Consider the following 12,946-nt stretch of genomic DNA (forward strand, 5'->3'; position numbering starts at 1 on the left):
GAGACCTCACTTAGGCACGCTCCGGAGTCCCTGCCAAGACCAGGATGGAGCTGGCAGTGCCAGCATCGTGGGGTCTGGGCCTCCAACTCCCTCTACCACTCTGCTGATGCCTCTGTTCGGGCCCTGTAGGTTCGACTGCAGCTCTGGGACACCGCTGGGCAAGAGAGGTTCCGCAGCCTGATTCCCAGCTACATCCGGGACTCCACGGTGGCTGTGGTGGTGTACGACATCACTAGTAAGTAGGGGTCTGTGTTGGAAGAGGCGGGCTCTTGTTCCCCAGTGTGACTCTGACCAGACCTGTGTGTGTGTGAATGTGTATACAGACATGCGCTTGGTGTGGGGTAGGGCATTATCTTGGACCATTGTGGATTCATTACTGTCCTTCAAACTCTCGTGACAGATAGGACTGCATAAGGCAGAGTCAGTCATTCTCGGGCCACAGTCCTCCTGGGGTGGGGGCAATGGCAGATGTTCCAAGGTTACCTCTCTGTGCCCTCCCTGACCCTGGCTGACGTGTGTGCCAGCTCTCCCCAGGCATCTCTATAGGCAGCCCCTCTTGTATACATGGTTTTTGAAAGGATGGCCCAGACTCAGTGGGGATCCAGAGGTTGGGGACAGGCCTTATGTAGAGCCCAGCTACCCCCAAACCATCCAGAGCAAAGATTCCCAACCTGGGGGTTGACACTCTTTCATGGTCAAATGACTCTTTCACGGGGGTCCCATATCCGATATCCTACATATCAGGTATTTACATTACCATTCATACCAGTAGCAAAGTTACAGTTATGCGTTTGTCGCTATAGCAACGAAATTAATTCATGGTGAGCAATTGTGTTAAAGAGGAAGACGCCTGGGAAGCACCAGGCTTTACTCAGAGGGTGCTGTGAGGACCCTGAGATCACATGGGGTGGGGGCACGCCTCACTGCTCAGTTCTGCCTTGCCTTTCTGTCCACCTCCTCCCTGAGCACTCCCTACAGCTCCTAGTGAGGAGGGAGCTGAGTCCTACAGGACCTGTGTCACAGGCTAGGGAGAGCAGCCACCTCCCCTTCTCTAGGTACTGAGCTTGGGTGTCTGAGGGAGGTGATACTGAACACAGGTGATTTGCTTCTGGATTTATGCGCCTCTAGGGGGAACTTTATCTCTCCACGATTCCCTCAGCCAGCCCCATCATGGCCTTCCATTGCTCCCTCTGCTGTGAGTCTCAAATCAGCTCTGATTCTTGTGTGGCCTCTAGAGCCGCTGTTCTGTGCAGAAGTTGTGAGCTGTTGAGGTACGCTGACTTCTCTCCCTAGGGCGGCTGAGCAGTGCTAGAGGCGCTCCGGGATCACAGGGCAGGACTTGGGCTAGCCTCCTGACCCCTCCAGGGCCCTCATTCCCACCCTGTCCCCTCTTTCTGCCTCCAGATCTCAACTCCTTCCAGCAGACTTCTAAATGGATTGATGACGTCAGGACAGAGAGGGGCAGTGACGTGATCATCATGCTTGTGGGCAACAAGACGGATCTGGCTGATAAGAGGTAGGCACGCACCCGAGTGGAGGTGCTGGGACTAGCAGGACCTTGCTTCCCACCCCACCACCCCCGTGGCTGTTCCTGCCCAGGTCTGAGATGACTGGAGCAGCAAGGCTGGTCTCCACACACAGGGACACCGACACACCGGTTAGCCCCCACACTCTGCAAGCTTCTCGTCTCTGAAAGCTTTGTCTTCCTCAGTTCAGCAAAGGCAGGGCAGGGGCCTGTCTGCATAGATGTTCCCGCCATGGTCCCAAAGTAGCCTCTGACACAGCTTCCGTCGCTGTGAAATCCTGGCATTGACATGTGAGGTGTGAAACCCAGGTTCTCAGGTATGTGTCTGAAGAATGTCAGCAGAGCAAAGACCTCGTCCCAGGCCGTACATCCTAGTCTGTGGCTGTGTCTAGGCGTGGAGTGTTTTTGGAAAAGGTTTCTCCCTAGCTGTCCTCCAATCCCCACCCACTAAGGTGTCCTTTACACACGTGTCCACTCTTGCAACCCTGTGCTAACTTGGATAGAAAAGCCACGTGTCACGGCTTCTAATAAAGCACGTGTGGCATCTTGCAGCATCCCCACTGTTTGAGAAACAGTCTGAGTTAGTGCCCTGCCCAGAGGGGAGGAAAACGGTCTCCTCGGCAGAACAGTATGGGCCTAGGTGAGCTACTCTTAATTTTGGTGTTTGTATTAGGAAAGAGGGCCTGAGGATTCACTCCAGTAAAGGCTGCATGTGTCCAGCAGATCCTGTTCTAACCACTACTGAGAAAGCCATGGGTACTGTGGCTCAGCTGTAGAGCATTCGCCTTTCCAAGCATGAAGCCCCGGGCTCCGTCCCCAGCACTCATAAAACCAGGCTTGGTGGCATATGTCTACCGCCCTTGTTGTAAGCAAGTGCACACAGGAGGATCAGAAGTTCAGTGTTACTCTTCCTTACAACACAAATGCAAGGCCAGCCTGGGCTACATGTGACCCTGCCTTAGAAGGTGGGGGATAGCCTTGCTCCCTAGTTCGGAAGCTGTGGGAAAATATAGAAAACACATGGGGTCCTCTGTGCCCAGATGCCACCCGCTTACTAGATAGACTTTGGCAGGCACCTCCCTGGCAGGGACCCCTGGGCAGGAAGCTGCCCAAGGCTGACTGACTGGCCTGGCAGGCTCCTTCCGTCTTCCACACAATCCTTTATCTCAGGCTGCGTCCTCCGCTTCTGCCAAGGGGTCGCCTCTCTGCCACCTGATTTCCCTCTCCCCTTCATTTCCAGGCAGATAACCATCGAGGAAGGGGAACAGCGGGCCAAAGAACTGAGCGTCATGTTCATCGAGACCAGCGCGAAGACCGGCTACAACGTGAAGCAGGTGAGGACACGCCTGCCTTGCTGGGGTCCTCACTGGGGTCTTCCCTGCTCTCAGCGGCTGGTGACTAGGATGGGGCAGGCAACCAGTGCATAAACGTAGAGTTCTGGGCAGTGGGGGAGGGCGCTGGCTTCCAGCACTGATAGAGCAGGTGGCAAGGGGGATGGGCACTTAGCTTGGGAGCCGTGCAGATCCTGTCAGTCACTAGTGTCCACAGCTGTCATCAGGTGTGGGTCCCAGGAGCAGCGTCTGCGAATGAAGGTCCAACATGAGGAAACATCTCACTTCACTTCGGATGCAAATGCAAGGGTGTTGAATCTGACTGACATGTTGGGTTGATGTCTTGTACTTGACAAGAACCCAGAGCCACGGAGGGTAACTCAGAAGTGGGGCAGAGAGGCTCCCTTTGCAGTCGGGAATCACAGGAGTGAGATGAGGTGTGGCCAGGATCCACAGAGCCAGAGTAGTTCGTGGGCAGAGCTTAGTAGCTCAGCCAACCTGGGCTTCAGAAAGTCCCACGCGTACTGTGACTGCTCCCTCGTCCTCCGTGATGTGCGAACACAGCCAGCCTCAGTGTTAGCTGCATCCTTGTAGACCACCTCTAATCCTGTTTAGAGTGTTCGTAAGGAGACACGGATGTCTACATGGCTCAGATTGTATGATCCTTAAATATATGGGAAGTTTCATTCAGAAGCAAACCGTTTCCTTCACGACTCCTATAACTTCACTGCATCTGAAAATGAGCCCACCGGCCTCGGCAGACTGTGAAAGGAGTCCGTGGCTCAAGGTGAAGAACCCGTGTCTCGGAGCAGGAGGAGGGTGGTGGCAAGGAGGAAGGACATCATAGGCAGGACCGATCGGAGCAGAGTGCCCATAGCCCAGGAAGGAACCGTAAGAAGGGAGCGTGGCCTGATGCAGTATCTGCTGTGGCCCTAGATTTCCCAGGAACACCAGGCAAACCTCCACACCACTTGGCTTTTGGGAGATGGTGATGGTTCGCTTCATGTTGACAGTACTGAAATTAAGGTTGACAAAGGAGCTAGAAGGGACAAAGTAGGAGGGGCCCTGTGGCCACATCAGGGAGACCCCACGGCTTCCGGAACCCAGTGCCCAATTGGAGGGCCCTCAGCTCCATTCTTGGCCTCCATATCAGACGTGAACCTAGCCACCCCTAATGGTGTCTTAGGGAGGAGGAAAAGAGACGGGGGGTGGGGCTGCTGCTCTTTGGGTCCCATGACATCATGGGAAGTGGAAGCCGTGGACAGTATCAGGCATCCACAGAGCAGAGGCATCTACAATCTGCTGGGCCAAGGAGAGACTGGTCCTTTCCCCCCGTCCTGGAATGATCTAGAATCTGAGCAAGGGTTCGAGCAGGAGTTAAATCTGGCCAGTTTGAGCTGCTATCACAAATTACTGCAGGCTGTGTAGCCCCGAGATAACGGAAAACCATTTCTCCCTGCTCCGAAGGCTGAGGAATCCAAGATGAAGGTGCTGGGAGGTTCGGTGTCTTTCGGACTCTGTTCCCTCGTATTTGGCACCTTCCAGTTGTGTCCTCACATTAAAGGAACTTGAAGGCTCCCTCAGCTTCTCTGTAAAGGCGTTAGTCCCAGTCGGGGGGTTGGGGGGGCTCCGGAAGGCAACACCTCCTTACACTGCTTTGCTGGGAGTTAAGGATTTTTTTGTTCTTGTTTTGTTGTTGTTGTTTTTGTTTAGTTGATTCTTTGTTTTTGTTGTTCATTTGGTTAGTTTGGTTTTTGGTGTTTTGTGATAGAATTTCTCTGTGTAGCCCTGGCTGTCCTGGAACTTACTCTCTAGACCAGGCTGACCTCGAACTCACAAAGTGCTGGTATTAGAGGTATAGAGCACCACTGCCTGGCCAGCAGTTTGGTTTTAACTTATTAACTTGGGAGAGACCTAGACATCCAGCCCAGCTCAGAATCTTCTGTGCTCCCAGCTCCTACCTGTACTTGTTACGTTCAAGATGTTACCTCTGCCAGCATCCACCAGTTAGGTCCCCCTGATGTCTCCTGTTCTCGTGCACACTCTTAGGCCTGCAACTCTTAGGTAGACTTACACGTGGACCCACACTGCACGTGCTTGCTCTTCCCACACTCATTTTCTTGTATACACACAGAAACATGACATTTACAATACACACACACACACACATACAAACACACACATTCACACACACACACTGTTGCTGTAAAATTATAAAAAAAATAAAATGGGGTCTTTACCCCACCCTAGGTCTGGCACCGCCGTGCCCCAAGGTATCTGGTAGACATCTTCATCTCAGTCAGAAAAGCTTCTCACCCACTTTGATCTAGCCCATATCACACTGACGATGGCTTCTCTCTGATCCTGGCAACACTCTCTCTACCTATCTAGTTCCCAAGGCAGGTTTCCACCAAAGAACACACAACACAGTAACCTCTGATCCAGTTGATAAGACATAATTGCCCACCTAGACATACAAAGCCCGGTACACATGCATCCCTTAAGAACATTCATAACAACCTGTAAATACAGAGTGGAATCTTAACGTCAGCCTCCATGTTCTTTCCACTGCTTCTCCCTCCCTCACTCCAGTCTCCTCCTCTAAAACTTTTCTCCCGCCCATCCTTCCTTCTCATCCAATGACAGACCTCGTTCTATCTTGTACCTGCCTTCACCTGTATGACATCATCCTATACACACCTCTTCACTCATGCTCACACACACACACACACACACACACGCACCCTGATACACACTTAACTCTTATACCCACTCTACAAACAAAATCATGCACACCACACTTAGTGCACACACACACCCCCACATCCACACAAATTTTCATATTCCTCACTGTGGCTGTGGCCCTGGCTCCCAGGATCTGGCTGCCTCGGTGTCCCTGGGGAGAGTCATTTATCTTTCATGAGGCCAGAAACTGGTTTTCAACACCTCGTCCCCATGTCAGAGTGATGGACAGAAGCCTGCTGACGGGCCTGCTCTCTGTGGCCAAGATTGTTTCTGCACTGAGGCAGGTCCCTTGCAGTCACTCTCTTAACCCCTGCTGACTGCCTGTGGGCCAGCCTGCCTCTAGGAGGAGCCCCAGCTCTTCTTTGTGTGCAGGCACGTCATGTGTGGGGGGGGGCATGTACTTGTGTGCAGGTGTGTGTGGGCATGCATGTGTTTCCACCTGTGGCGGTCACAGGTTAACCTCTGGTGTCATTGCTCAGGTGTCTTCCGCCTGGTACTTTGAGACAAGGTCTTTGATTTTTCCTAAGTGTACCAGTTCAGCTAGCCAGTGAGCCCTTGGGGACCTGTCTCTGTCACCCCGTCACTAGGATTGCAAGTGTGCGACTACCCCCCCCCCCAGCTTCTTATGTAGATTCTGGGGGCTGAAGTTGGGTCCTCGTGCTGTGTGGCAAACACTTTGGTGACAGACTGTCTTCCTAGCCCCTGCTCCCTCTTCCTATTTGCATCCTGAGCCGCTCCAGGACCAGCATTGTGAGGGACTCTGACAACAGCAGAGGACTTAGAACAGGCCTGCACTCCGGGGCAGTCAGTGGACAGACAGGCCATCAATCCTCAGGATCCGTACACAGGAGGAGAGCAGGGCAGGGGGAGACCAGGCGAGGGAAGGAGGGGGAGTGGGCAGGCCTCACCCTGCATCTCCTGCCTGCAGCTCTTTCGACGTGTGGCATCAGCTCTGCCCGGCATGGAGAACGTCCAGGAGAAGAGCAAAGAAGGGAGTATCCTTTTCCTTTATCAGGGGAGTGAGCAAGATGGCTCCCAAGCCCGTGAGTCACTTGGCTCGGTGAGCAGAGGAAGACCACCTGGCCTCCAGCCCAGCCCTCCCTGGACTGATACAGATGGCCAGGTCACCTCTTCCAGTAGCCAGATGGGCTCCATGTTCTCTGAGCTCCCAACCCTCTCTAACCAAGGCTGTCTCTTCTTTCCTACCGTGAGGAGAGGCAAGGGCCGTGTGGTGTGTGAGTAGGGGTCGGGGAGCAGAGGGGAATAGTGGCTCTGTGTTGCTTTGTAGTGAAAACTACGTGTGTTTCCTGAGATCCAAGGCAAGGAGGCCTCCATGCATCGAGCCCTTGATTTCACCCTGTCAATGCTTCCACCGTCTCCCACTGCTGTGTGGGAAAAGCTTGCCCAACACTCACACAGTAGAACTGAAAACGGAGCTTACGCCCAGAGGCTGACTCTGAGGTTCGTAGAGGTAGATTGGTTTACTCAGAGGTGCACTGTATGTAACTCAGGGAATTAGCGTTGACACGGAGACTTCCTTCATATCTAGCCCTACTCCGTTCTGGAGCGTTGTCTCTGAGCGGGCCCCCGTGAGGCTGAGATTGGAGGCACTGGAGATGGGCGAGGGTATTGCCCACAAGCAGGCTTTCTTTGAAGTCCATCAGATGGCCCTGCCTGAGCAAAAACCCACCTGCAGAGTCAAAAGAAGAGCAGGGCAATGGGAAGGCAGGAGCAAGCACCCTATACCCACCATGAGGGACCGATAGCCTGTCTTTATCCTGCCCACTCCAAAGCAAAGCCAACATACTAGCATGTACAGTGGCAATTCATTCAGCGTCTCCCCGAGGCCCGGGTGGGACTCCATACTGGATTAACAGTCAGGTCCCATGGACTCTCACTTCAGAGTGACAATTAACATGGCATCCTAGTGTACCTAGCATCTCGCCCGGCTTTAGGGAGAAGAGCGCTGGGCAGGTAGCCAGATCACACAGGGCGATCTGTTTGCCTAGCTGTGGGGTGCCCCATACTAGAGCAGCCTGGAACGGACTCTAGACAGCCCAGTAGGGGCCACGTGGAAGCAGCTACCACCTCAGCTCGGTGTCGAGCTGGCACTTCTGTTGACTGATGGTTCAAACCCAGATGCTGTCATGATGTGCTCTAGGGGTCATGCTTGGGATTGCATCAATAGAAGGAACAAGCACACAGAAGTACCACTTGGTGATGTGTCTTAGTCAGGGTTCTCTAGAGTCACAGAACTCATGGGTAGTCTCTGTATAGTAAGAGAATTGGTGGATGACTTACAGTCTGTAGTCCAACTCCCCAACTATGATCAGCAGCAGCAGTGAATGGAAGTCCAAGCATCTAGCAGTGGCTCAGTCCCACAAGGCAGGCAGGTGAAGAAGAGAGAAAATCTGGGACTTGCTTTGTCCCAGATGACAAACCAGAGATCTCCTTGCCTTAGTCTCCTGGGATTCCTAGCCACTACGCCTCAAGATCTCCGTGCCAAGATCCAGGTCAGAAACTTGGATCTCTCAGCCTCGAGATCAGGTGAGCCCTCCAATGCTGGACTGTAGTTCATTCCAGATGTAGTCAGGTTGACAACCAGGAATGGCCACTATGTGATGATACGTGAATGGTACTAATGTGGCTTTACTCTCTGGACTGGTGTGACTGTTGGGGGAAGGGCGGGGAGAGCTATGTGGGCCCAGAGCGTGGCGGGGTGTGAGGGGCTCTGTGTGCCCAGAAGTCCTGTTTTCTGCTTCCAGGTCCTTAGAGAGCTTCCTCTCTTCACCTCTACACAGGAAGCCTCCTCAGGGCCATCCTAACAGCTTCCCCCTCACCCACCACCCAGCGCTTGATTTCTCCACAGAGTTGGGCCAAGGGACCACAGAAAGATAGGGCCACAGCCCTTTGCTGTGCCCACAAACACAGGGCCCTCCTTTCTGGAACAAGGATTGCGTGTGCCAAATAATGGCAGTACGTTGGCAGTAACTGACAGGTTTCTCCGCTGACGGAATGAAGCAATTCAAACCAAATCAAGAGTATAAAGGCTGGGGGCTGGAGAGATGGCTCAGCGGTTAAGAGCACTGACTGCGCTTCCAGAGGTCCTGAGTTCAAATCCCAGCAACCACATGGTGGCTCACAGCCATCTGTAATGGGATCCGATGCCCTCTTCTGGTGTGTCTGAAGACAAAAGTATAAAAGCAGGTTTACAGAGAGTCAGCCATCTGGAGAGTCATGCCTGGAGGTCAGTGCCCAGGCTAAAGCAAGGGGGTTATATGGGTTGTAGGCACAGGGTGATGTGTGAGCTAGGAGCTGGAATTATGCATGTAGAAGGTAGAAGGGCTGAACCCCCGAACTCACGGTGCGTAGCCAAAAACAGAGACAGGGAGAGATGATGTGTTAGCTTGTGCCAGGGTTAAGTGGGTTCTAACCAAACATCTCGACCTCTTTGGGTAGAAGGACACTGATTCAGAGCTGGTTACTTAATGCTGAAAAGCGGAGAGAGTCCAGAGCCGGTGGGTCCGAGGTCAGCGGAGAGAGTTCAGAGGTCGTGCCCGAGGTCAGCAGGAGGTATTGTGCCGAAGCATTTGGTTGGCAGTTACTCGGGAAACTTCAAGGATCCATTTCCCAGAGAAAGCAGAGGATGCGAGGTGTTAGGAGAAAAAAAAATAGATTGATACCGCCGGCCCCTATGAACGGGGCCAGCCATGTGCAGAGTGAAGTCTGCCAGAAAGAATGAAAAGGAGACGTGCCCTGGCTGTCTTGGCAGAGCTCTTCAGACAGTGTGTGAGGTAACTCAGTGTTGGCCCCCACTGGGCCAGATTTGCTGACATAACAACATTCTTCTCCCATGGACACACAGGTGCCTCCCTCGTCTGCTGTGAGGAGGACCAATGCTCTTCAGTTTTTCCTGGCCACCTGGGCCACCGAAGTGATCTGACACTGGAGGGGTGGCCAATGATGCCATCAAGTTGTTGCTGGCCTTTTGGAGACAGTCAGACACCCTCTGACCTCTGCCTCCTTTGTATCCCCCGGCACCTGCAGTTAAGAGTTGCTATTGTCAGGGCCAGCAGCAGTACCTGCCAATACTGTAATCTGTCTGGGCAAAGGGTGTCCAAGATTGGGAAGAGCTGGTAGGAAAGGACTCCTGGTGGTTTGAGCCTTTCCGTAAAGTATTGGTCCAGTACCAGTGTCATCAGGATACAGAGAGAGGAAGGATTACCAGGAGGCGAGTTTTTTGATACACAGCTGTTGTACCAGAAGAATCTCCCTGCGGGTGCCCAGGCAAACACCAAAGATGTGTTAGTAATATTGCAAAGGGAGCAAGATCCAGGGTAGCAGAAAGGGAACTGAGTGTCCGGAGAACTCTGGAAAAGGGTACATCTTGTATAGTGATAGCCTTTGGTTGCAGGGCCAGCCTTTGGCCTCATGAGTGGACCGGCAAGGGAACTTTGATCAGAGGAGTGCGACCCAGAGCAGCACAGAGAAAGCAGCTGTTAAGGTTGAAGGTTTTAGAGAGGTTAAGTAGGATTGCTCCCTCCTTGATGAGGCCCAGCCAGGAGAAAGGTTCATTTTCTTTAGTTTTTACCTGAGATTGGGAGGAGCTTCTCAGGTGTGATCAGAGGGACTCCTATTGTTGTATGGTCTTGGTGAGGTTTGCCAGGCTCTGGAGGCAAGAGGGCAGGGCCTGGATGTAGGGTGACCAGAGTTTGATTTGTTCACACGGGTATGAAGATGTTTCACTTTGATAGACTTTGCTTATTATCCCGAGCCCACTGGTCAGTCCAAGGATTTCAGATACTAACATAGCTGTGGTTTAGTGGGGAATATCCAGCCGCTGGACAGGCCCATCCTTGTCCATGCTCACCAGCAGTATTTTGTTCATACCATCCTGAGATGTTCCTTGTACCAGGACTCCATGAGCAACCCCCATGTTCTTTGACTTTTGGGTTCGACAAGCTTCCTCCATCTGGTCGTGGGTAAAGCAAATCATAGAGGAACAATACTCCCTGTGCACTTAAAGAAGGATACAGGAGTAGAGATACCATCTTGACATCCCTTAGAGGGACAGTCTGCTTGGCCCACAGTGGTGTTGTGGGTCTCACCAGCTCAATTGCTGAACATGGAAGCGTCAGTAGCATGTTGGACCTGACTGACTCAGTCTCACCTAGATGGACAACCAGACGGGTGTCACGGTATCTGGTGCCTGCGGCAGCAGAGGAAGGGCGTTACCTTGGAAAAGGAAGAAGCAAATAGAGTGAATGTAGTCACGTTGGTGTTTTTGAGAATCCCTGTAGAACCTGGGAGCAGTGGGTCCCTGATACTGAACAGAGCAGCCATCTTGGGCTGGGGTCTTTTCGAGCCTACATAGATAGTCCCAACACCAATGTCCTAGGAGTTTGGCAGCTGAGGGGGTGGTGATTGCCGTGTAGGACCCAGTCTACTGGAACTCTAAAGATTTGGAAGATATTTGTCTGAGAAGCACCTGGTCCCCTCACCTCAGGAAAGGAGGAGGTGATAGGCATTGGCTGAGTCTGCTGATGTTGGGGTAGGGAGGTAGTTGTCAGTGTGTGAGCGGATAAGGGAACACAGGAGAGATAGGGTGAGTAGCTGACCAATAGGGGAGTCTGGGCCAGTGGATAGTGGTTGAGGAGAAACAGCCTTCCATACAGGAGCCCAAGAGGGCTGAGGCTTGTAGGAGAACTTGGGGTAGCTCAGAGGTGAGAGCACTGGGAGAAGGGAAGGCCAGGATAACCTGAGCTCAGGTGAGAGTTTTGAGAGTTCTTTGATGAGGCCATTGGCTCTCTCTGTCTTTCTCAATGACTGGGGGGTGGTACAGAATGTGAAGTTGTCAAGTCGTTCAAGGCATCCTTGGCACGTAAAACTGAGGAATGATATATTCAAGTTGCTTCTGGGCCGTCACACCTGCTGCTCCCCTGGAGGTGGGGAACGTTTGGATCCACCCTGTAAAAGTGTCAACAAGGGTTAGGAGATGGTGTGGTCTTTTCTGGATGGGCATGAGTGTGAAGTCAGTTTGCCAGTCTTGTCTCCATTGGTATCCTTGGAGCTGGTGCAGGGCCTGGCATATCTGGAGAGCTTCCTGTGAGTTTGTCTTGGCACATGTTTGGCAGGAAGCATGGGCCTGTAAAATATGGACTCAGAGGTGGGGTCCAAGAGGGAGCTCTAGAAATGGGAACAAAGCCTTGGATTCGATGTGTAGGCTCTGGTGGATGTCAGACATGATGGGTGGAAGAATAAGGCTGTTATTTAGGTAAAGCCATCAATCTTTTGTCGTTGTGGTCCCTTTGTTAAGGGATTTGTTTGTTTTTTTTTCTTCCAGCTGGTACTGAGGTTTGTAGGAAGATTTTAGGAAGAAGATGTGCCCCCGAGAGTCTGTAGGAGCTAAAAGCCAGACCTCCGGCCTAGCATTATCCAGAGGCTCTGGATCTGTAAAGGTCTGAACCCTCCCTTATCCCCACACTGAATTATGGCCATCTCTGCAGGGAGTTGGAGAACTCCAAGAACTTGCCTATAAGGGGACAACAGGAGTACTCATGGTGGTGAGGAAACCTCTTTCTTTCCATAGGACAGAGGTGCTATGAGCTTTGAGAAAGGTAACCTTTGAATTAGTGTTAGCTCATTGTCCATTGGCAATATGGAGTGCCCTGGTTAGAGCAATTAGTTCAGCCTTTTGTGAAGAGGTTCCACTGGGAGATGGTTCGCCTCAATTGTTCAGCTGTGGTGACTACCACATATGCTGACTGGCAGGTCCCTGAGTTATCTATAAGGGAAGTTCCATCCACAAAAAGGGTGAGCTCTAGGTTTGTGAAGGGTAGGTCGAGGAGACCGTATTGGGGCAAACGTAGGACCTCTTGTAAGCAAGAGTGGGTAGGCATACTGGAAGAGGGTGGAGCAGAACAATGATTGCTGGGTTTAGAGCAGGGCTAAGGGCCAAGGTGACTTGGGAGTTTTCCAGGACTAACAGATAAAAGGTTTAGACCCATGAGGGTCTGAGGAAAGAGAAAGAAGAGTGAGTCAGGAGATCAGAGAGGCGGTGGGTAGAGTATACAGTAATAGGCTGGAGTAAAGTGATCTCAAGGTCCTTTCAGAGAGTTCAGCCATTGCTGTTAGGGCTCACAAACATGGCTGCCATCCGCACACAGTAGAGTCCAGTTGTTTAGACAGAGGAGCAGTGGCTCAGTGAGAGGGCCCAATGGGTTGGGTCAGGACCTCAGCCTCCTCAGTAAAGAGGTGGTAGGACTGAGTAGAGTCTGAAAAGGCCAAGGCTGAGGCTGCTTAAAGGGTAGGTATCTCAGAGAGTAGGGGGAAATGGTGGTGAATT

General features: G+C 52.3%; 1 protein-coding gene across 1 annotated transcript in view; it reads left to right on the forward strand.

The window, feature by feature from the left end:
* Positions 1 to 12,946, forward strand: part of Rab6b (RAB6B, member RAS oncogene family) — a 66,712-nt gene that overhangs the window by 44,448 nt on the left and 9,318 nt on the right. The window contains exons 4-7 of the mRNA XM_032910349.1: positions 130 to 235; positions 1,405 to 1,516; positions 2,766 to 2,859; positions 6,530 to 6,596. Coding sequence (XP_032766240.1) covers positions 130 to 235; positions 1,405 to 1,516; positions 2,766 to 2,859; positions 6,530 to 6,596 — 379 coding nt within the window. The remainder of the gene's footprint in view (positions 1 to 129; positions 236 to 1,404; positions 1,517 to 2,765; positions 2,860 to 6,529; positions 6,597 to 12,946) is intronic.

This window comes from Rattus rattus, chromosome 8 (genome assembly GCF_011064425.1).
Source record: "Rattus rattus isolate New Zealand chromosome 8, Rrattus_CSIRO_v1, whole genome shotgun sequence".
Lineage (NCBI taxonomy): Eukaryota > Metazoa > Chordata > Mammalia > Rodentia > Muridae > Rattus > Rattus rattus.